Source organism: Gnatocerus cornutus, unplaced genomic scaffold (genome assembly GCF_029298725.1).
Source record: "Gnatocerus cornutus isolate USDA-ARS CGAHR unplaced genomic scaffold, icGnaCorn1.1 ctg00000023.1, whole genome shotgun sequence".
Classification (NCBI taxonomy): domain Eukaryota; kingdom Metazoa; phylum Arthropoda; class Insecta; order Coleoptera; family Tenebrionidae; genus Gnatocerus; species Gnatocerus cornutus.
The window spans coordinates 4,617,468-4,642,832 of NW_028275375.1; the positions used below are offsets into that span (position 1 = coordinate 4,617,468).

The following is a 25,365-nucleotide window of genomic DNA, read 5'->3' on the forward strand; positions in this document are numbered from 1 at the left end:
TGTGTCAAAATATAAAAATCGAACAACTGCCTCGGGACATATATTCCACCATTTTGCTGCATCTCCAACCCGATTGGTGTTGCCATGGTATCTCTACCCCAACTAGACCAATCACGACGGGAAATCTCGCACGCGACGTTTACTATTCGTCGGTTCTAAGTATCCACGGAGCTTTCGAGATTAAGCTCGCGTGGACAAACGGCGCGGGAGCTTTACTGCGTTTTAGTACGAATAAAAGAGAGATGGGGAGAGTCCGGGGTGTCGGAGATCGTTCGTAGAGCAAGTCTCTGATAACAGAACAAGGCTATCACAATTTAATGTTGTTATATTCACTTGGTGTTTGGCTTAGGCATAAGCTAGTCATATTTGGATCCCAGTTAACTCAGCTCCAAAATTTAATTAAATCAGTCACAGATATTAACAATATCAACGCGTAGTCAATTGTTTGTGATTGAGTGAGAGCTAGTGTTTTGTTTGAGTGGATGTGGGACAACGGGAGGATTTACAGGACCGGCTTATTTATAACTGGTAGGTACTTTAATAACCTAATTTAGTTGAAATACACCCCTTTGGGGGCCCCAAGACAGTAGTGCCGGGCCCACAAAATCTATTTTTTCAAATCACCTCTAATTTGTTTTTTAATTTCCTTAATTAAACCTCCCAGGCTCCTAATTCGTTTAGAAACAAACTAACTTCCTAAATTAAGTTGTAGTTTTAACCTTTTTACGCTAAAATGTTTTTTCCCCGGCGCATCCACCATTTTACAATTTTTTTTTCAATTTTCAGATCGCGGGTCTGGAGCGTCTCCCCAGTAAACCTCGCTCGGTTTTTACCCCCCAAATGCCCGCGAAATCCCCCCAAGTCTGAACAACCACCAAGTTGGATTTCAAAGGCGTTTCGTCTTGCCTGGGGGCACTAGGCAGTTCGCCGGCCCCCTCAGCACCAACTTCATCCTCCGACGACATCTCTCACCAACAATTCAACATCTTCCCTGCCATCTTCAGCAGGCAGTTGAACTTCAACGCGTGTCCGCAATCCAAGTCCATGATGGAGGAGCTCAGACCCAACTTGGTGGGTGTTGGGAACTTGTTGGGTGTCGGGGGACTACTGGAAGAACATCACGGGCATTTGATGAGTTCGAGTAGTAGTAATGGTGATAAAGGTACACCTAGGAAGTGCAATACTAGTGGATCGTCGGCGGAGGATTTCAGCGCAATTTATGGTGGTTTACCGCACTCTCATGAGCACCACCCGCATACGCCGGCACACACGCCGCCGGCGGCGCCGAGGTCCATCACGGATCATACAGGTAAGGACTGTGATTCATAATTCATAAAGCGGCGGTGAGAGGATAAACGCAAATGGGATTAAGGGTTCTAGCTGGATTCGTGATTTTAGGGGTGATTCTATCAACAATCAGGGCAAATGGGGTTATAATTTGCAAGAAGTTGGGACATATTATTTTGGATTTACATAACTAGGCAAAATTGTTGGAATGCATTACGAGGATTATTTTAAATTGGCGAGGTGCGGCGCAGCCACCATTTGTGAGCAAAACCAAATTTATTTTTAAATTGTTAAACTTGAAAGGATTTTTTCACAAAGTTTGGTGGAATTTTACATTTTTTGGTTCTTTCTGATTTTTAAATCACAACGATTTATAGAATTAGAAATTTGCTTTTTAGAAATCGTATTTAAAGCTCTGATCATTTTAACGCTACTGGAATAAAATATAAAGAAGTTAGTAATTTAGACTATGTCAAATTAAACAAATAAAAAAAATACATTCTAAAAATAAAAAATAAACCAAAAAATTGCAATAAATTGATGTTACGTGTTGTAAATCTAGTAATTTTAACGCCAGAGCTATCAAATTTGAGAAGGTTACTAACCTAAACCTAATTATTAACTGTTCAAAATTTCAAAATATGCATAATCTAAAAAAAATAAAATTTGATTTTTTTTATTTTGTAATAAATCAAAAAATAAAAAAAAAATGTTAAGGGAAGTAACTTTAGTAATTATAACGACACGGCAATAAAATTTAAAGAGGTAATTAATTTTTAGTTAGTACTGTACAAAATTTCAAAATTCTAAGGCAAAACCGACCAATTTTATAAATTTTTACTTTTTGAATGTATTTTAAACTGCAATACATTATTATTTATGGTTGTAACTCTAGTAATTTTAACGCCAGAGCTATCAAATTTGGAGAGGTTGTTACCTTATACTCGTTTATTAAATGTACCAAATTTCAAAATTTTAAAACAAATTAAACTAATTTTAAAAAAATAAATTTTTTGAACGAATGAAAAACTTCAATAAATTTTTATTAAAGGTTTTAAATTTAGTAATTTTAATATCAGAAGTATACAATTTGGGGAGGTTACTAATATAGACTTAATTATTAACTATACAAAATTTCAAAATTTTAAAACCAAACCGATTAATTTTAGAAATTTTTGCTTTTACTATGAATAGAAAATTGAAATACATTTTTGTTAAGGGCTGTAATTCTAGTAATTTTAACGACAAAGTTATCAAATTTGAGGAGGTTGTTACTCCATACTTGTCTATTAAGCGTACCAAATTTTAAAATTATACATCAATTAGAGCCACTAAAATTTAATTTTTTCATTTTGTGATAATTTAGAAACTAAAAAAATATATTTAAAAATGTAACTTTGACAATTTTAGCGCTTCGGCAATCAAATTTAGGGAGGTAACTAATTTTAATTTTGTTAGTAACTGTACAAAATTTTAAAATTTTAGGACAAAACCAACCAATTTTAAAAAAAATTAATTTTTCGTTGTTTAGAAAACTGCAATACATTGATATTTAGGGTTGTAATTTTTGTAATTTTACCCCCAAAGCTATCAAATTTGGGGAGGTTACTCATGTAAATTTTGTTAGTAACTGTTCAAAATTTCAAAATTTTAGAGCAGAAGCGGCTGATTTTACAAATTTTTATTTTTTGAATGAGAAAATTGCGTAATTTTAACACCAAAGAAATCGGGTAATTTATTCTAAAGTTGAATTAAATTTATATTTTAAGCAGGCTATGCACTTTGAACGTATGTCGTCTTCTTGTTCGGAAACTGTCAAATCTCTCAAATACTAACTTTTTATACGTCGAAACTGCTGGAATGGGGTTAGCTACGACTAGATTTTTTCTTACATTTCGCTCATTATGTAATAATTTTTAAACCTTCGAACCTTCATCGGGTGTTAAATTTGTTTTAAAAATCAGCATTGTGTAAATAGGACCGCTGAATAACCAATCACAGAGCTGCATTTTAAATTTAGCGCCTAGAAAAAATCGTCTGCAGGAAAAACAAAATAGTTGTTTTTCGACGCGGCAAAAGTGTCATTAAAACATTATTTTTTATAGTTTCCGGTTTGGTGAGTTGGTACTCCTGTCAAAACGTCGACATGATTCAATAATTACCTTCGTTTGTTGGCAGAATGACAATTGAATGATGTTTTTCTGACGTAATACCAACTTAACTTTTTTAGTAAAATGTTCCTAAATTGAAACTTCATTTTAAAATGAAAAAAGACAAAAAACTTTGACAATGACTACAGACGCGAACAAAAAATTACAGTTGTCGGTTGTACACAACAAAACCGATAAGTGTCAATTTGACACCCAAAATTTTTTGCCTTCGGCTGTAGATTATCTTCAAGGTTAGCACTTTTAACATACATCTATATTATAAATTAGGTTTTTGTATTTGTGAAAATAAGAAATTTTTGACATTTGTGCAATTAAGTCAAAAAGATTTGACTTTTGCAGCACAATTTACAGTGGCAAAATTTTCAGTGCTTTTTGGTCCTCAATTGTACGAATTTTGAACGAATTTGACGTAATAATAAATAAAACAAAAATTATTTTTATTTATTTGTTTACTTATTTTTGTATGATACAAAATGTTTTAGATCAAGCTTGTTTTGGAAAACTGACAAAACATTATTAATTACAGAAAACTGTAAAAGCGTCGAGGTTATTTTACGTAAAAAATAGATTTTTCTGTTTAAAAATGTTTAATTAAACAATAGGCAGTTATGCATAGTTGAAAATTGACATTTATGAGTTGACAGGTTGTTTACAGTGCGCCGCACGTCTTTTCCAAAGCAACCCGTGATCAAAAATGTAACCCACATAAATGGATTTAATGAAGTAAACTCGCAAAATCCTGGCAATTGAAAAAGTTAGGAAATTCTTTGAAACTTTTACCTCATCTTTATCTCAGTAAAACCTATTAATTAAAGTGTCAGTCTGAAGCAAATTTATTTCACAAAGTACGAAACTCCTTTCAACGTAAACAAGTGGCAACAATGAATTTTAAATTAATTGCCAGAGAAATTGTCTATTTGCAGTGAAAATCATCACAAAGCAGCTGAAGATAATTATTAGCAGCGTAGCACAATCGCACCTGTCACAAACCAAAATCTTTCTTCGTCTCTAATCTGCATTGTGTTAAATCAAACGAGACGGGGGTCGGTGTAAGTTGTGTGTACATATGGGCTTATAATGGGCGCTCAGGGTGTTCTAATGAAGTGTCAATTTACTCCTCTTAGGGCCATAACATATGCAGTTGGACAATGGCGATGGCTCGGTCGCCGGTTTACACTCAATTTGTCGCATTGTGACGGGGAAACCCCTCGCTCGATGAAGGCGTACCAACATGAAAAAAGTGCATCTGCTGCCGATTGTGGTCGAAGATGACACAGGTGTCTGTGGCGACAAACGGCGGCAAACGGCGTCGGCGGCAACTAAACCTTATTGAATTCATTACTGTTTATTAATGCAGTTAGTACCAACCTAATTACAATTACTGACACCGGCGCGCGCCACAAAGAATCTCACACAATCTTATTACTCCCAACTGAATGTAGTTACTCAACGCTCGAGACCCATACACTCGCTTAACGGCGCCTCTCGGCCCGACGCCGTTTTCAAATATTTACATAATTCGACGACCACTTTACCACTTTATACCGGCTGATTACGCGACGAGGATTAACGGCAAAGGAGCGGTGGTGAGCGCAGCTCTTAAGCTAGAAATAAGCACGTACTTTGTTCGTTAATCGAAGCTTCAACTGCATGCATAATTATCACAGTAATGGATTGCATAGTCCTGATATGAATCTGCTTTGATTCAAACGCGAACTTGGCTCTAACACACCCACAACTACCCACCTAAAGCCATTTAGCACTTAGCAGCAAAATTAAGTAAATGGCAACAACACGAGCTTTGTGAGCTTCACTTCTTTGCCTCAAAACTCGGGAATTATAACATCACTTTGAGTGCGATATGTTTGGCGGGGCATTGTGCATCCGGTTCCGGTCGTACCAATTTTATTTCAATTTGGATCTTCTAAAAGAAAATTTTTAGAAATTTTTTAAATACAAATTTGAAACTTTGGTAATTTTCGAGCTGTGGGAATGAAATTTGGGGATTTTACTAGTTTGAACATGCTTATCACCTCCTCCAAATTACAAAGTAGTAGACCATAGGAGACAGTTTTTAGAAATTTTTATTTTGCAAACCAACTAAAAATTCACATTTTTCTAAATAAAAATTTGTAATTCTGGTAATTTTTACGCTATAACAATGAAATTTAGAGATTTTATTAGTTTGAACTTGTTTATCACCTCTCCCAAATTAAAAATTTGTAGACTAAAAGCGACAGTTTTTAGAAATTTTTATTTTGGAAACGAACTAATATGTAATTCCTATTTTTTTTAAATAAAAATTTGAAACTTTGGTAATTTTCGAGCTGTGGGAATGAAATTTGAGGATTTTACTAGTTTGAACATGCTTATCACTTCCTCCAAATTACACAGTTGTAGACCACAGAAGACAGTTTTTGGAAATTTTTATTTTCCAAACGAACTAAAAATTTCCTCTTTTTTTTTAAATAAAAATTTGTAACTCTGGTAATTTTTACGCAGTGGCAATAAAATTTAGGAAATATACTATTTTGAACATGTTTATCACCTCCTCTAAATTAGAAAGTTGTAAACCGAAAAAAAAACAATTTTTGGGAATTTTTATTTTCCACACAAACTAAGAATTTCCTTTTTTTTAAATAAAAATTTGTAACTCTAGTAATTTTGACGCTGTAGCAACGAAATTTAGGGATTTTACTAGCTTAAACACGTTTATGATTTCCTCCAAAATACAAAGTTGTTAATCAAAGAAGACAAATTTTAGAAATTTTTATTTTCCGAACGAACTAAAAATTCTCATTTTTTTTAAATAAAGATTTGTAACTCTGGTAATTTTGACGCTCCGGCAACAAAATTTGGGGAATTTACTAGTTTGACCACGTTTATGACTTCCTTTAAATTACAAAGTTGTAGACCAAAGGAGAGAAATTTTAGAAATTTTTATTTTCCAAACGAACTAAAAATTTCCTCTTTTTTTTAAATAAAAATGTGTAACTCTGGTAATTTTTACGCAGTGGCAATAAAATTTAGGAAATTTACTATTTTGAACATGTTTATGACTTCCTCCAAATTACAAAGTTGTAGACCATAGGAAACAGATTTTAGAATTTTTTATTTTCCAAAGGAACTAAAAATTCTCATTTTTTTTTAAATAAAAATTTGTGATTTTGGTAATTTTTACGCTAGGGAAATAAAATTTAAGGATTTTACTAGTTTAAACACGTTTATAACATAGTCCAAATTACAAAGTTGTAGACTAAAGGAAACAGATTTTAGAAATTTTTATTTCCCAAACAAACTAAAAATTCGTATTTTTTTAAATAAAAATTTGTTACTCTGGTAATTTTGACGCTGTGGCAACGAAATTTAGGGATTTTACTAGTTTAAACACGTTTATGACTTTCTCCAAATTACAAAGTTGTAGACCAAAGGAGAGAAATTTTAGAAATTTGTATTTTCCAAACGAACTAAAAATATCCTCTTTTTTTTAAATAAAAATGTGTAACTCTGGTAATTTTTACGCCCGGGAAATAAAATTTAAGGATTTTAATAGTTTGAACACGTTTATAACATCGTCCAAATTACAAAGTTGTAGACTAAAGGAAACAGATTTTAGAAATTTTTATTTCCCAAACGAACTAAAAATTCGTATTTTTTTAAATAAAAATTTGTTACTCTGGTAATTTTGATGCTGTGGCAACGAAATTTAGGGATTTTACTAGTTTTAACACGTTTATGACTTTCTCCAAATTACAAAATTGTAGACCAAAGGAGAGAAATTTTAGAAATTTTTATTTTCCAAACGAACTAAAAATTTCCTCTTTTTTTTTAAATAAAAATGTGTAACTCTGGTAATTTTTACGCAGTCGCAATAAAATTTAGGAAATTTATTATTTTGAACATGTTTATAACTTCCTCCAAATTACAAAGTTGTAGACCATAGGAAACAGATTTTAGAGTTTTTTATTTTCCAAAGGAACTAAAAATTCCCATTTTCTTTTAAATAAAAATTTGTAATTTTGGTAATTTTTACGCTAGGGAAATAAAATTTAAGGATTTTACTAGTTTAAACACGTTTATAACATCGTCCAAATTACAAAGTTGTAGACTAAAGGAAACAGATTTTAGAAATTTTTATTTCCCAAACGAACCAAAAATTCGTATTTTTTTAAATAAAAATTTGTTACTCTGGTAATTTTGATGCTGTGGCAACGAAATTTAGGGATTTTACTAGTTTAAACACGTTTATGACTTTCTCCAAATTACAAAGTTGTAGACCAAAGGAGAGAAATTTTAGAAATTTTTATTTTCCAAACAAACTAAAAATTTCCTCTTTTTTTTTAAATAAAAATGTGTAACTCTGGTAATTTTTACGCAGTGGCAATAAAATTTAGGAAATTTATTATTTTGAACATGTTTATGACTTCCTCCAAATTACAAAGTTGTAGACCATAGGAAACAGATTTTAGAGTTTTTTATTTTCCAAAGGAACTAAAAATTCCCATTTTTTTTTAAATAAAAATTTGTAATTTTGGTAATTTTTACGCTAGGGAAATAAAATTTAAGGATTTTACTAGTTTAAACACGTTTATAACATCGTCCAAATTACAAAGTTGTAGACTAAAGGAAACAGATTTTAGAAATTTTTATTTCCCAAACAAACTAAAAATTCGTATTTTTTTTAAATAAAAATTTGTTATTCTGGTAATTTTGACGCTGTGGCAACGAAATTTAGGGATTTTACTAGTTTAAACACGTTTATGACTTTCTCCAAATTACAAAGTTGTAGACCAAAGGAGAGAAATTTTAGAAATTTGTATTTTCCAAACGAACTAAAAATGTCCTCTTTTTTTTAAATAAAAATGTGTAACTCTGGTAATTTTTACGCCCGGGAAATAAAATTTAAGGATTTTACTAGTTTAAACACGTTTATAACATCGTTCAAATTACAAAGTTGTAGACTAAAGGAAACAGACTTTAGAAATTTTTATTTCCCAAACGAACTAAAAATTCGTATTTTTTTTAAATAAAAATTTGTTACTCTGGTAATTTTGACGCTGTGGCAACGAAATTTAGGGATTTTACTAGTTTAAACACGTTTATGACTTTCTCCAAATTACAAAGTTGTAGACCAAAGGAGAGAAATTTTAGAAATTTTTATTTTCCAAACGAACTAAAAATTTCCTCTTTTTTTTAAATAAAAATGTGTAACTCTGGTAATTTTTACGCAGTGGCAATAAAATTTAGGAAATTTATTATTTTGAACATGTTTATAACTTCCTCCAAATTACAAAGTTGTAGACCATAGGAAACAGATTTTAGAATTTTTTATTTTCCAAAGGAACTAAAAATTCCCATTTTTTCCCATTTTTTTTAAATTAAAATTTGTAATTTTGGTAATTTTTACGCTAGGGAAATAAAATTTAAGGATTTTACTAGTTTGAACACGTTTATAACATCGTCCAAATTACAAAGTTGTAGACTAAAGGAAACAGATTTTAGAAATTTTTATTTGCCAAACGAACTAAAAATTTTCATTTTTTTTAAATAAAAATTTGTAATTCTGGTAGTTTTCCCACTGTGACAAGAAAATTTGGCGATTTTACTAGTTTGAACTTGTTTATCACCACCTCCTGAAAATTTACCTGTTTTAACATGTTTAGGAACTTTCCAAAAGAGCAAGATGATGCAAAAATTTCCCTATTTGCAAATAGAAACTTGTAGTTTTGGTGGTGTTAAAGCCACCGTAATAAAATTTAGGCACTTTACCACTTTCAACATGTTCCTCAATTTGTCCCCTTTTTACCCCCAAACTCAAAAATGACAACATCCACTTTGTGTAAAATTTATTCATCGGGATCACTGTGCATCAATTTCCGGGCACGTCTGAAAATCGAATCCTTCTCCGTGTCGTACGGATGGTCTCGTGAAGGAATCTCAAGAACTGCAGGAAGTGGAATATCATGAGCGTCCACCACCTTTCTGATCATTTCCGCCACATTCTGACTGATCAGAATTATGGCAATGTCCGACCTCTTCAAAAACTTCAAGAACTGCGTCTCTATCTCCTTAGGTGTGGTGTTCTTGGTCACGATGAAGTAATTCGCGCCGCGCTGAGCATGCACGTCTCCGATGCCCACGAAGAGAAACCCCACGCAGAGATCCTCGTCGGCGATGATGGCGAAGAGTTGTCCCTTCACGATAAAGCGCGGGGCGATGGAAGTTTGCGATGAGCGGCGTTTTCCCTTTTCCGGTTTTTCGGCCATCGCATCGCGGATTTTGACAGTTTAAACGTCAAACTAACGTCATGTTTTCCAGACGGAGCTTTCAAGACACTAAAACCGACGCTGAATCCGAAACTTTTAGTCCTTAATTTGGTTATATCGGGTGTTCATTTAAATTTCTCCTTTAGTTAGGCACGTCTCTTTTGTCATTTTAAGATACATATGTCGTAGTTTTGTTCAGATGTTGTCAAAAAATGTTAATTATCGAAATTGTTACATGTTAAAATCAACCAAAAATTACCAAAATTCCCTAAATCTCAATGTTTTTGCGTTAAAAGTAACAAAATAAATAAAAAACTCAATTTTTTTTAGAATTTTATTGCCGTCAAAAATTTGACTTTTGAAAAAAAATGCACGACTAAAACTATGTCAAATTTCTGAGGTCGATAACTCGTTTATTTTTTGCGTTATTTATCTTATTTTACCCAGAATTTTCGCAGATTCTAAATCTGAGATTAAAAATTTAGAAAGTTGATTTTTATTTTTCCTATTTTTTTCTAATTTTTAGAGTTAAATTTTTCGGAAACTATTAGAGATATTGAGATGCGGATTGCGCCATCGTTTTTCTCGTAATTTTTTACATAAGAAATAGTTTTAAGATTTTACAAAATTAGAAAGTTGCAATTTTTCGCAAAAATTGATGACTAAAACTATGCCAAAATTCTGATATCGATATCTCGCTTATATTTTGAGTAAACTTGAGTTATTATACATCAGTGAACGCAGAATTTTCCGCATATTTCAAATCTAAAATTTAAATTCAAATCCGACAACAAATAACTGAGTTATGACCGATCAAGTTTTCGGATAGTTGATTTTCATTTTTCTTAATTTTTCCTAATTTTTAAATCTAAATCTCGAAAACGGTTAGAGATATTAAGTTGCCGATTGCCCCATCAATTTTCTCGGCTCATTTTACGTCAGAAAAAGTTCCCAAAAGCCCAAAATTCGATAGTTAATTTTTCACAAAAAAATCCAACTCAAACGATAAAAAATTTTCAATTTTTGGATTTTTGTTCATAACTCGCAAACTTTTTGTCCGAGCGATTTCAAATTTGACCTCTTGATAGATTTTTAGCTACTCTTTCGATTGATGTAGAACACAAAAGTATTAAACGTCGTTTTCACCTTGAAAACATTGATTGAAAATCACTCCAAAAGACCTCTATAAAACAGTTTTTGGCCAATGCTTCGTTTATTTATTAGGCAAACTCAACAAGGGCATAGCCGGATTAATATGTAAAATCTGCCCCGTGGCTTTTTTGACTCACGCTTAGGGGATCGATTGGGTGTCGAATAAAAATAATTCACCTCAATTTTTAGCTCTTTAACCCAAACGGCTTGCGAGATTTTTATAAAAACCTGTTTTTTCGATTTTATTTTTATTTTCATAGTAAAATTTAAAATTAATCAATGATGATTTTTTTCCTAATTTTTAGACGTCCAAGACATGAAAAAACAATATGATCATAATTTTTAAATGAAAAGTTGATTTTTGGCGGATGAGAGAAAATTAAAATCTATTTGTTTTTAGCCTTCTTGGAAACTCAAAACTCGTCAGAAAATGTCTTCCATACTCCTTTACACTCAGGAATTTTTTCGAATTTTTTGAAGTGGGAGAACAATATGAAAAATATTAAAAACACATTATTTTTTAAATCTCGCGTTTTAACTTATATTCTAATATCGATATCTCGCTTATTTTAAAATTGACAGAATTAGGAATTCTACTGGAAAAGATTTTTGGCGCATCTGGAAAATAAAAATTTCGAAAATTTGTGTCTTTTGCTCTATAATTTCGCAATTTGGTACATTTAATAAATAGTTAAAATGTAGTAACCTCCTCAAATTTCATTGCTCTAGAACGAAAATTGACAGAATTAGGCATTTTATTGGAAAATGTTGTAAATTTTTAGCGCATCTGGAAAATAAAAATTTCTAAAAGTTTTGTCTATTGCTCTATAATTTTGCAATTTAGTACATTTAATAAATAGTTAAAATGTAGTAACCTCCTCAAATTTCATTGCTCTAGAACGAAAATTGACAGAATTAGGCATTTTATTGGAAAATGTTGTAAATTTTTAGCGCATCTGGAAAATAAAAATTTCTAAAAGTTTTGTATATTGCTCTATAATTTTGCAATTTAGTACATTTAATAAATGGTTAAAATGTATTAACCTCCTCAAATTTCATTGCTCTAGAACAAAAATTGACAGAATTAAGAATTTTATTGGAAAATGTGGAAGATTTTTGGCGCATCTGGAAAATAAAAATTTCGAAAATTTGTGTCTTTTGCTCTATAATTTTGCAATTTGGTACATTTAATAAATAGTTAAAATGTATTAACCTCCTCAAATTTTATTGCTCTAGAACAAAAATTGACAGAATTAGGAATTTTATTGGAAAATGTGGAAGATTTTTGGCGCATCTGGAAAATAAAAATTTCTAAAATTTGTGTCTTTTGCTCTATAATTTCGCAATTTGGTACATTTAATAAATAGTTAAAATGTATTAACCTCCTCAAATTTCATTGCTCTAGAACAAAAATTGACAGAATTAGGAATTTTATTGGAAAATGTGGAAGATTTTTGGCGCATCTGGAAAATAAAAATTTCGAAAATTTGTGTCTTTTGCTGTATAATTTTGCAATTTAGTACATTTAATAAATAATTAAAATGTAGTAACCTCCTCAAATTTCATTGCTCTAGAACGAAAATTGACAGAATTAGGCATTTTATTGGAAAATGTTATAAATTTTTAGCGCATCTGGAAAATAAAAATTTCTAAAAGTTTTGTCTATTGCTCTATAATTTTGCAATTTGGTACATTTAATAAATGGTTAAAATGTATTAACCTCCTCAAATTTCATTGCTCTAGAACAAAAATTGACAGAATTAAGAATTTTATTGGAAAATGTGGAAGATTTTTGGCGCATCTGGAAAATAAAAATTTCGAAAATTTGTGTCTTTTGCTCTATAATTTTGCAATTTGGTACGTTTAATAAATAGTTAAAATGTAGTAACCTCCTCAAATTTCATTGCTCTAGAACAAAAATTGACAGAATTAGGAATTTTATTGGAAAATGTGGAAGATTTTTGGCGCATCTGGAAAATAAAAATTTCGAAAATTTGTGTCTTTTGCTCTATAATTTTGCAATTTGGTACATTAAATAAATAGTTAAAAAGTAGTAACCTCCCCAAATTTTATTGCTCTAGAACGCAAATTGACAGAGTTAGGATTTTTTTAGAAAAATGTGAAAAATTTTTGTTTTTGATTCGAATCTCTAAAATGAAACTAACATTATTTTTTGTAGAATCTAAAAAATCTGTAAATAATATAAAGAAACTATTGTATTAAACAAGGGAATCGAAGATAAATTTATAAAAAAATCTATGAAATGCAAAGTGAATCTAAAGATAATAATTTGAGAAAATCAAACAGAATATAGAGATAGAGAATCTAAGAAAAACTCTGAAGAGAAACAAGGAGAACAACAAATTTAAAAAAACAATTTTGGGGGACAGAAAATTTTTCTAAAATTTGATAAAATGTGGAGTAACTTTTAACCAGGAAGTTGTGGTTTATTAGGTGATTTTGAGACGATGTAACAATGTGAAGACGAACCACCCACGTCTCAAGTTATTACATTATAAATAGCCCGATTTTACGCAGAATGTCACGCTGAATCCAAAGCCGCAAGAATTTTTAATTTTTGTCAACAAATAACTGAGTTATGGCCGTTCGAATTTCTGGATTTATCGCCAGAGGGCCAAATTTCTGAAGGTTCAAAACAATTCGTGGTCAATATATCGAAAACTATTAATCGTTTTTCTCGCAATTTCTCACATAAAAAAATAGTACCGGTTTTTACCGGAATTTAGACAGTTCAACCGTCAAACTAACGTCATTTTTTCCAGACGGAGCTTTCAAGAAGTTGAAACCTGAGCCTGCGAGCACCGGGAGTAACAGTCTGGGGACGGTTTCTCCAGGTGGCCCGCAACATTCCGGTCACACTCCGACCACAGCCTCGTGTCCGACTCCAGCTCGAAGAAGACATCGCACCACTTTCACTCAAGAACAACTGGCGGAGTTGGAGGCGGCGTTCGCGAAGAGCCATTACCCGGACATCTACTGCAGAGAGGAGTTAGCTAGGAGTACAAAATTAAACGAAGCTAGGATACAGGTCAGTACTTGATTTAAAATCGCTCCCCCTAATTGAATTAGAGTTGTTTCGGGCACCCTCTCCTTATGTGAAATCAAAGACTTGGCGAGATGACAGACTGCACAGAGAAACTCACTCGGCTGGATCTTTGATTGAATTAGGTATTCGTTAAGCTAGGGGGGCCCTCGAGACACAACTGTCACTATGAAGTGCCCCCTAGTGGAGTGCTGTGACTCATGCATTAGCCGCCCCTGGATTGGGTTTTTCCAGAGGACCAGAATGTTACCAGAAGTCCTCAGGAGCGGTGTTGACCTATTGATTGTCTGGAGTATTTGTCGTCCACACCCATAATTTCCAATTCGCGTCGTGTGGGCCGCCGTCCCCCACACGAGACAAAGGCGGCGGCGGCGGCGGTGCCACAGCTACTTACGCCAACACCGAGTGCAAACAAAAGAAGGCGATAAGGTCGCAAAATATGCATTAGGCTGTCTTAAAGAGAGCCGTGTTTGAGGGAAGGAGCGGCGAGGGGTCGGTTCATCCGCCGCCAGGGGGCGGGCTAACTTCATTACGGATCCATTTGATGGGATCGAGGGAGACCGGGACGTGCTTCGCGTCTTCCGCGGTACAGTCAGGGGTCTCCTTTCCAACACACGCTTTTGTTTTAACCATTCGAGACATGGCGACTGGCTTTTTCAGCGTTCACCAATGGAATTGACAAGGAATTATACGGGGTCTTATAGACTTTCAATTATTAAAGGGCAAGTGGCACGATGGCGAGGAAAACAAACAGAGGGAGGAGGAGGGAAGCAAATAAGATCCTCAAGGTTCAAGACGACACTAAAACTCGCTGAATCCGAAATTTCCAGTCATTTATTTGGTTATATCGGGTGTTCATTTAAATTTCTCTTTTAGTTAGACGTGCCTTTTTCCTTATTTTTTAGGTACATATGTCGTAGTTTCGTTCAGATGTTGGCAAAAAATGGCAATTATCGAAATTGTTTCGTGTTAAAATCAACCAAAAATGACCAAAATTTCTTAAATCTTAATGTCAAAAGTAACAAAGTGAATAAAAAACTTCTCAGAATTTTATATCCATGGCAATAACATTAATTGACGTCAAAAATTTGACTTTTGAAAAAAAATGCACGACTAACACTATGCCAAACTTCAGATATCGATATCTCGCTTATTTTTTGTAGTAAATTTAAGTTATTATACATCAGTGTACGCAGAATTTTCCGCAGATTCTAAATCTGAGATTTAAATTCAGATCCGACAACAGATAACCGAGTTATGGCCGATCAAAGTTTTGAAAAGTTGATTTTCATTTTTTCTCATTTTTCTCAATTTTTAAAGTTAAATATCTCGGAAACTATTTGAGATATTGAGATGCGGTTGCGTCATTATTTTTCTTGGCTCATTTTACGTTAGAAAATGTTCTGAAAAGCCCAAAATTCGACAGTCAATTTTTCGCGAAAAAAAATCCCGACTCAAACGATGAAAATTTTTCATTTTTTTTATTTTTGGACATGGCTTGTAAACTATTTGTCCGATGGATCTCAAATTTGGCCAGTAGATAGATTTCGAGCTCCTCTTTCGACTGATGTATAATTCAAAGCTATTAAACGACGTTTTCATTTTGAAAACATTGATTGAAAATCACTCTAAAATGACGTTTTCAAAACAGTTTTTGGCCAATGCCTCGTTTATTTATTATATTATTAAACAAACTCAACAAAATTGGGTCTCATTTAACGCAGAATGTCACGATGAATCCAAAAACATGTGAATTTTTAATTTTCGTCAACAAATAACTGAGTTATCGCCGTTTGAATGTTTGGGTTGTCGCCAGCGGGCCAAATTTTTGAAGGTTCGAAACAATTCGTGCTCGATATCTCGGAAACTATTTCAGATATTGAGATGCGGTTTACGCCATCGTTTTTCTCGCAATTTTTTACATAATAAATAGTTCTTTGATTTGTCAAAAGTCGCAATTTGCAAATTTTCGCAAAAATTCATAACTAAAACTATGGCCAAACTTCTGGTATCGATATCTCGCTTATTTTTCAGATTAAACTTAAGTTATTATACATCAGTGTAAGCAGAATTTCACGCAGATTTCAAATCTGGGATTTAAATTCAGATCCGACAACAGATAACTGAGTTATGGCCGATCAAAGTTTCGGAAAGTTGATTTTCAATTTTTCACATTTTTCGTAATTTTTAAAGTTAAATATCTCGGAAACTATTTGAGCTATTGATATGCGGTTTGCGCCATTCTTTTTCTCGGCTCATTTTTCGTTAGAAAATGTTCTCAAAAGTCCAAAATTCGATGGTCGATTTTTCGCGAAAAAAAATTACGACTCAAACGATGAAAATTTTTCATTTTTTTTATTTTTGGCCATAACTCGTAAACTATTTGTCCGATAGATCTCAAATTTGGCCAGTAGATAGATTTCGAGCTCCTCTTTCGACTAATGTTTAATTCAATGCCATTAATCATCGTTTTCATTTTGAACACATTGATTGAATATCACCCTAAAATGATGTTTTCTAAACTGTTTTGGCCAATACCTCGATTATTTATTATGCAAACTCAACAAATTTGGGTCTCATTTTACGCAGAATTTTACGCTGAATTCAAAAACATGATAATTTTTAAATTTTTGTCAACAAATAACTTAGTTATGGCCGTTTGAAATTTCGGGTTGTCGCCAGAGGGCCAAATTTTTGACGGTTCAAAACAATTCGTGCTCGATATCTCGGAAACTATTTCAGATATTGAGATGCGGTTTGCGCCATCGTTTTTCTCGCAATTTTTTACATAATAAATAGTTCTTTGATTTGTCTACAGTCGCAATTTGCAAATTTTCGCAAAAACTCATGACTAAAACTATGCCAAACTTCCAATACCGATATCTCGCTTGTTTTTAAGAGTTAACTTAAGTTATTTACATCAGTAAACGCAGAATTTTCCGCAGATTCCAAATCTGCTATTAAAAGTTAGTTTCGACAACAAATAACTGAGTTACGGTCCATCAAAATTTCGGATAGTTATTTTTTATTTTTCCTAATGTTTGAAGCTAAATATCTCGGAAACTACGACAGATCGAAAGTAACGGTTTTTGTCATTATTTTTCTCGCAATTTTTTAGTTAAGAATTTGTTTTTAAATTTTCCGGAAATCAAAAATTTAATTTATTAAAAAAAAATTTGCGTCTAAAACTGTCAACTTTCTTTAGTCGATTTCTCGCTTATTTTTGGAGCCTAGCGTTATTATAGCTCAGTTAACGCAGAATTTCACGCAGAATCCAAAACTGACCAAGAATTAAGCTGATTGAATGTTTGAGTAACCGCCAAATTTTTGGTTTTTTTTTTGCTTTTATATTTTGTACGTTAGCGCACTTTAAAAAACACATAAAGAGTAGTAACACCCTTAAATTTAATTGTTCTAGCGCTAAAAGTACTAAAATTACAAGTTTAAAATTTTAGAGATTGAAATATGAATCTAAAAGTTCCGAAATTTTGTAATAAAATTCGGAATTTTAGTAACAAGAAATAATTGCAGTTTTATACTCATAATAATGACATTTGTAAAAGATATTGTATAATTTCGATCTGATACACTTTAATTTCTAGGAGAAACTTGGCGAACACCCGTTAAACGCGTCTAAATAAAGTGGATTTAATTCGACAGAGCCTAACGACAATTTCTGTTATTAAATTACTAAAATATTAATGAACACTCAGTGAAAGGCGGTTTTCATTTTCAAAAGCTCAGAGAGAAAATAAACGACGCTGAATTAAAATTCATGCATTGCAGCGAGTTGTCGACGATTTCCGTGCATTTTAAAATAGCCCCACAAAAAGCCAGACATACGTGTATCACTAAAAGCGAGTAATAACATTAGAAAAGAAACTACAAAAGAATAATTTCCCCGGCGCCTCCACCAATTTCAGCCGTAAATTTTTGATTCCAGGTCTGGTTCCAGAACCGACGAGCCAAATACCGAAAACAGGAAAAGCAGTTACAGAAAGCGTTGGCCCCCAGCGTCCTCCCCGGCTGCAACGGCGCCATGATGCGGAACATCTACCCGGGGGCGGCGCGAGGTTATCAGCCCTACCCACATCCCACGGCCATCAACAGATACCCTCAGGTTAGCAACAAATCATTAATACACAAAAGAAATATCAACCCCCGAAAAGTGCATCCCTTAAACCGCCGTCTTAACCGACCTTGAATTATGAAAACGGTGCCAGGAGTGTGTGATTAGCCGATGCAGGTAAATTAATTAAGTGAGGTCAAACAGGTTAGATGATTAGTTTAGCAAAGACCGCATTTCCTCCGAGCGACGGTAGTCGTATACGCCACACAGACCGACGGCGGCGGCGCTCGCAAGCGACGGCCCACTCATCAAATAATATGCAAATAAATTTCCCCTGCAAATTAGATACGGCTCGGCCGGATTAAGACCGGAGAAATGCCGCTGTCTGCACGCAAAACCATTCGTGTTATGGGCCGGTTCACAAAAGACCGGATGGGGACCAAGAGATGACGAGGGAAGCCATTTCACGGACAAAACTGCGCCACTACCGGCTCTGGAAGCGGAAAGGCTCCAAACATTCAAAAGGGTTGCAATTCAAAGAAAATATTTTCAAAGGAGGCCTATCAATGACGTTGATAAAACAAATGAAAGCGCCTTCTTAGCATCAGTAGCTCTGATTACGTCCTATTAGTAGTTCAATTAACAAGTTTACAATGAATGGTCGTGATTGTAATCTAATCCTCATAGAAACAACTCTACGGTAATGACCGAACGAGTCAAAATTTTGATGCTATTTTCTCAAAAGTTTAGTTGTGTAAATCCGGATTTTACACTTGATTATTAAGTAGTCAACAAATGAAAAAATTGAGTATGCCTACTTACAATTAGTATTAGTAGTTCCGATTACATCTTATTAGTAGTTCAATTGATTCGTTTTTATCAGGTTCTACAATGACAAAAGAAATGCAATAATGTCTTTGATCGTGATTATAACCTAATTTTAATAGAAACTATTCTACAGTGATGGTCAAAAGTAACTGATTTTGAAAGCAATTTTCTCAAATGTTTAGTTGTAAAAATCCGCATTTTAAGCATGAGTAGGCATAATGATTATTAAGTAGTCAACAAATGAAAAAATTTGCAATGCCTACTTACAATTAGTATTAGTAGTTCCGATTACATCCTATTAATAGTTCAATAGATTCGCTTTTATCAGATTCTACAATGACAAAAGAAGTGTAGTAATGTCTTTAAGTCGTGATTGTAATCAAATTTCAATGGAAACAATTCTACAGTGATGGCCAAAGTTATTGGTTTTGAATGGCATTTTCTCAAAAGTTTAGTTGTTTAATTCCGGATTTTAGACATCAGTAGGCATAATGATTATTAAGTAAATAATAAATGAAAAAATTGACAATGTCTACTTACAATTAGTATTAGTAGTTCCGATTACATGCTATTAGTAGTTTAATAGATTCGTTTTTATCAGATTCTACAATGACAAAAGAAGTGTAGTAATGTCTTTTGGTCGTGATTATAATCAAATTTCAACGGAAACAATTCTACAGTGATGGCCAAAAGTAATTGGTTATAAATGGCATTTTCTCAAATGATTAGTTGTGAAAATCCGGATTTTAAACATGAGTAGGCATAATGATTATTAAGTAGTTAACAAATAAAAAAATTGGCAATGTCTTCTTACAATTTGTATTAGTAGTTCCGATTACATCCTATAAGTAGTTCAATAGATTCGTTTTTACCAGGTTCTACAATGACAAAAGAAGTGTTGTAATGTCTTTTAGTCGTGATTGTAATCAAAACCAATGGAAACAATTCTACAGAGATGGCCAAAAGTAATTGGTTTTGAATGACATTTTCTCAAAAGTTTAGTTGTGTAAATCCGGATTTTAGACAGCAGTATGCATAATGATTATTAAGTAGTTAATAAATGAAAAAATTGGCAATGTCTACTTACAATTAGTATTAGTAGGTCCGATTACATCCTATTAGTAGTTCAATAGATTCGTTTTTATCAGGTTCTACATTGACAATAGAAGTGTAGTAATGTCTTTTAGTCGTGATTGTAATCAAATCACAATGGAAACAAGTCTACAGTGATGGCCAAAGTTATTGGTTTTGAATGACATTTTCTCAAAAGTTTAGTTGTTTAATTCCGGATTTTAGACATCAGTAGGCATAATAATTATTAAGTAAATAATAAATAAAAAATTGGCAATGTCTACTTACAATTAGTATTAGTAGATCCGATCACATTCTATTAGTAGTTCAATAGATTCGTTTTTATCAGATTCTACAATGACAAAAGAAGTGTAGTAATGTCTTTTGGTCGTGATTGTATTCAAATCTCAATGGAAACAATTCTACAGTCATGGCCAAAAGTAATTTGTTTTGCATAGTATTTTCTCAAAAGTTTAGATGAGTAAATCCAGATTTTAGACATCAGTATGCATAATGATTATTAAGTAGTTAATAAATTAATAAGTATTAGTAGTTCCGATTACATCCTATTAGTACTTTAATAGATTCGTTTTTATCATGTTCTACATTGACAAAAGAAGTGTAGTAATGTCTTTTAGTCGTGATTGTAATCAAATCACAATGGAAACAACTCTACAGTGATAGTCAAAAAGAATTTGGTTTTGAATGCTATTTTCTTAAAAGTTTAGTTGTGTAAATCTGGATTTTAAATAAATATGAAAAAAGAAGACCTAATAATTACTAAGTTGGTCTATCAATCACGTTATTAAAACAAATGACAAAACTGACAATGCTTCCTTACCTAATATTAGTAGTTCTGTCGACGTTGTATTAGTAGTTTCAATAGAATAGTTTTTAACTTGGTCTACAGTAAACAATAATATGTAATCCAATGCATGTTGGATGTGACTGTAATCTAACTTTCAGATAAATAAAACTACATTGGCGCTCAAAATTAACTGAAACAAGTCTTGATCGCTATTTTCTCAAAAATTTAGTTGTGTAAATCAGGATTTTAAACATGAACAAAGTAGGCATAATAATTACGAAGGAGACTTCTCAAAGACGTAATAAAACAATTGAAAAAATAACAATTCCTATTCAGTATTAGTAGTTCTAATGACGTACTGTTAGTAGTTCAATTTGTATTCTTTAATTTATTTTAACATAACAAAAAAGCACCAAAATCTTCAGAAAAAAATCTTCAAAATAGCGACGCCATTTTCTCAAAAATTTAGTGGTATAAAACCGGGTTTCAAATAAATAAAAACAAAGTAAACAAAATGATTATTAAGTAGGTCTATTAATGACCTTAATTAAACAAATGAAAAAAATTGACAATTGTTACTAAATAGTAGTAGTTCTAATGATTAGTAGTTCAATAGATTAGTATTTAACCCACTCTACAATGTCCCATTGTATGTTGGTCGTGACTGTAATATAAATAAGACTACAGTGGCGCCCAAAAATTACTAGTTAAGTTAAGTCTTGGAAACAATTTTGAGAAAAACTTAATAGTGTAAATCGGGATTTTAAACCTGAACTAATTAGGCATCATGATTATTAAGTAGGCTTATCAATAACATTAGAAAACGTACAAATAAATTGACAATGGTTACTTAATATTAGTTGTTCTGATGATGCTCTACTAGTAGTTCAAAAGATTAATTTTTAACTTAATCTACAGTGGCAAAAAAGTGTAACAGTATATTTCTATTAGTAGTTCGGATGTTCTATTAGTACAATGGAGGCCGAAAGTAACTGGTACACTTTTAATCATTGTAAAACGGGCTAAACTTAATCTATTGAACTACTAATAGGACTCCATTGGAACTACAAGGTGTTTAAAAAAGTTTCTAGCATCAAGCGTGGCTATGGAATTCCTGTCGTACGCTTTGTTTTCATAGTGAATATAACTATCAGGAAAATTATTTATAATGTTACTTACTTCAATGACGTTTTAGTTACGGTTTTGTGTCCAAGTTTTTGATTTTTATGTTTTAAACCACAACTAGAACAGTTTATTTCTCAAAACTTACTTTGCTTCATGTTTGAGGTTAACTGCAAATGTTAGTTGACAAATCTAAACCCACATTTGTAATGATCGGCAAATTTCTTTGACATTTCATAGCCACCCTTGATTCTAGAAACATTTATAAACACGTACTAACACTAAGTAGACAATAATTCCATCGCCACCCTAGGATTGACGTATTTTCAACTCTCGGAAGAAAGCATTGTCAATTTGCTCATTTGTCTTATTAATGTCATTGTAAGCCTACTGTAATTATGATAATACCTACTTCGTTAATAATCAAAATCCCGATTTACACAACTATATTTTAGAGAAAATGGCTTCTTAGACTTGTTCAGTTACTTTTGGCCGTCACTGTACTATTATTGACGGATTTTTGTTACTTTAGTGTAACTCCGCCCACATAAACAAAAGTCGATTTGAATTTGTCGAATCAAGAAGTGGCACAGGTTCGATTTACACAATACATCAAAATTTTAAAAATTATTTTAGTGACGTTTCGTCTTCAAACGTGTGAACATTTTTCGGTCTATTTCTAACAAATCATGTTGGAAAGTGAATCAGACTTCCAAGTAGAATTCTATTGGCTTAAAAGGTGGGTGGAGTTAAACCGAAGTAACAAAAACCCGAAAATAGTAGTTCAAACGATATTCTAATAATAGTGAACATGAATTTTTCAATTCGACGGTCTAAAATGGCGCGAAATTTAAATTTTTTGTATTTTCCAGATGACAACGAGTTCGTATCCTGGGATGGCCCAATCGTTCTCGATGTCTCACGGTACAAACATGACAACAGTCGCTGGAATGAGACAAGATGCAATGAGTAAGTCCCCTCATAAAAAATCCGCTCGATCTCGTTCGCACTACCCCAAAAACCAGTAACATTAAAGTCTTTTTACTCTCTGACCAAAATTTCATCTCGCATCGGAAATGAAACATCTTGAAGACGCCGTCCGTAATCTTAGTGCATCTGAACGGAAACGACGCTATTTCCTGCGAATCCGAGCTTTTTAAACCTCTCCTTGGCAGCCCCACATTTCTAAGTTTGGCGTTCTTTTCAGGTATGAGCGCCGAAGACGAATGGTACAATAAAAGTCTATCCGCCCTAAGAATGAACACAACGCACCATCCGAATTTAGCAGCACCAATGTTACAATACCAAACGTAATAACGGAATCAGTGAACTAGACACTGCACTCGAATCGATCAAATGTATTAATCAAACACTGGCAAAATGAAATTATTGCGTTGATTTCATCACAAAAACACACGTAACTAAGTTTTATTCGTTATGAAATTTATTTGAGCGAACAACGAGCCGGTAATTCAGGCTTCTAATGTTAAGTTCCTTGGTCTGAGGATGGACGAGTACCGTAAATTTTGTGTGTTTGTGAGTACAACCGTGAAGATTGAGTTTATCGAACGATATTCAAACAAGTTTGTTAAGTTTCTTTGTACATATATTTTAAGCTTATTGTTACAGTCCTCTGCATCACAGGTTTCTAAATATCTTTAAATAAATTTGATCTGAATGGTTGATATTATTTTATACATGTATTCAGATATTTCGATACTCTTTACTAATTATATGTCATAGAGTCCGATGTTACAAGAGTTTTGATATTTATAGCAAGTTATAGCAAAACTTATGTGACAAGAGATATTGTAGTTACAGTGACGGCCTAAAGTAACTGGGACGAGTCTCGGGCGCCATTTTCTCAAAAACTTAGTTGAAATGACCTACTAGTAGTTCCATAGATTGGTTTTGACAAGTGTGCCAGTTACTTTTGCCCGTTAGTGTATATCATTACATGTGCCATATTTATTGTAATTGCATTTTGTGTGATTGTACCTACTTTAGACAAACTAACTGTATGTAAAATTGTAAATATTAACAATAAATATTGTAATTAAGTCAAACTTCTCTTTATTTACAACAAGATAACATTCAGATCTCTTTCGCCTTTCTATTCTTCAGGATACTAGCAATGAAGAACTCCCCCGCCTTGTAGGAGCTCCTCACCAACGGCCCGCTCGCCACATACAAGAACTTCATCTCATTTCCGACTTGCTCCCAGTGTTGGAACTTCTCTGGAGTCACATATTCCGTCACCAACATGTGTCTCTTCGTCGGCTGGATGTACTGGCCGAGAGTCACACAGTCGACTCCTGCGGTCCTCAAGTCCGACATTGTTTGGTGCACTTCTTCGTCGGTTTCACCGAGACCTAGCATGATGGACGACTTTGTTATCATGTCGGGGTTGAAGGTCTTCACTGCCTCCAGGGTGGCTAGCGACTGCCTGTTAAAAAGTTGAAATTAACTACTAGTAGTACGTCATTGGAACTATTATAGTAGGGCGTCATTGGAACTACTAATTAAAGCCGTCGATTACTATACCAATACAAGTATGTACCTGTATTTAGCCCTTCTATCCCTTACAAAAGGGGTCAAGGCCTCAACAGTCTCAATATTGTGGGCATAAACGTCTAACCCTGACTCCACGATCGTTTGAACCGACTCTAGCTTCCCCCCGAAGTCTGGGACTAAGCACTCCACCAGCATCTCGCCCTTCCTCTTTTTGATTTCTTTTACGGTTTGGGCGAAATGACCGGAGCCCCCATCCGGCAAATCTGTTGAACTCCACATTAAAACCACCGTCTTCTTTTGGGAACTTACCATCTCGATCCACTGAAGTCAAGACAATGTAATCCAGCCCCCATGACGCGATAGCCGCTGCGGTATTCACAGGTTCATTGGGATCGGGTGGGGGCGGCGCCTTCGACGTTTTGACGGAACAAAACCGGCAGCCCCTCGTACAGGTGTCACCTAACAACTAAACCGAACTCTACTCGTTCTTTTTGGGGTATTTTACCGTACCATGATGGTCGCAGTGGCGGTACCATGGGTGCCTCCGCCCCAACACTCCCCAATGTTGGGGCATCGCGCTTCTTCACACACCGTGTGCAAATTGAGCTCCCGCAGTTGTTCCTTTAATTCACTGAACTTTTTTCCTTTGGGAATTGAGGTTTTTAGCCATGGAGGTAACCTCAATCTTGAGGTGTCTTGTTCAGTTCGTCTTAAACGCCCGTTGTAGTCCTTCCAAGCCTCTGGCGTCTCTTCAGCGACTGGATTGGGGTTATTTATGAAGTCTTGGAGGCTCGGGCCGTTGATTATCCGTTCTTTTAGCGCATCTAAGTGGGATTTGTGACTTAACCTAAAAAACTTCAAGGGGGCTCCCAGGCTTCGTTCTGATGATTAAACTTACCGTTTTGGGTACGGTGGGGTTAATCAACACGTGTTTGAGCCCGTACATGTCTTGGAGGTTTTGTTTACACGAAGGGGGCGAAAGGTCATGTCAAAGTGATAACGATTTTGTCCTC

General features: G+C 33.6%; 3 protein-coding genes across 3 annotated transcripts; 1 reads left to right on the forward strand and 2 right to left on the reverse strand.

Moving 5' to 3' along the window:
• Positions 1–322: 322 nt before the first annotated feature.
• LOC148166500 (homeobox protein unc-42-like) lies at positions 323–23,841 on the forward strand. The gene is made up of 6 exons (XM_088049357.1): positions 323–528; positions 787–1,309; positions 13,660–13,925; positions 17,884–18,060; positions 22,711–22,807; positions 23,046–23,841. Exons 2-6 carry the CDS (start codon positions 1,045–1,047, stop codon positions 23,150–23,152), a joined length of 912 nt encoding a protein of 303 aa, XP_087905483.1. The 5' UTR covers positions 323–528; positions 787–1,044; the 3' UTR covers positions 23,153–23,841.
• On the reverse strand, positions 9,305–9,724 carry LOC148166501 (V-type proton ATPase subunit F-like). The gene has a single exon (XM_088049219.1). It carries the CDS (start codon positions 9,722–9,724, stop codon positions 9,305–9,307), a length of 420 nt encoding a protein of 139 aa, XP_087905345.1.
• Positions 23,842–23,894: 53 nt separating the features above from the next.
• On the reverse strand, positions 23,895–25,336 carry LOC148166502 (lipoyl synthase, mitochondrial-like). The gene is made up of 5 exons (XM_088049352.1): positions 25,251–25,336; positions 24,863–25,207; positions 24,662–24,818; positions 24,399–24,615; positions 23,895–24,284 (listed from the first exon to the last, which is right to left on the reverse strand). The coding sequence occupies exons 1-5, from the start codon at positions 25,296–25,298 to the stop codon at positions 23,933–23,935; spliced, it is 1,119 nt and encodes a 372-aa protein (XP_087905478.1). The 5' UTR covers positions 25,299–25,336; the 3' UTR covers positions 23,895–23,932.
• Positions 25,337–25,365: the final 29 nt, after the last annotated feature.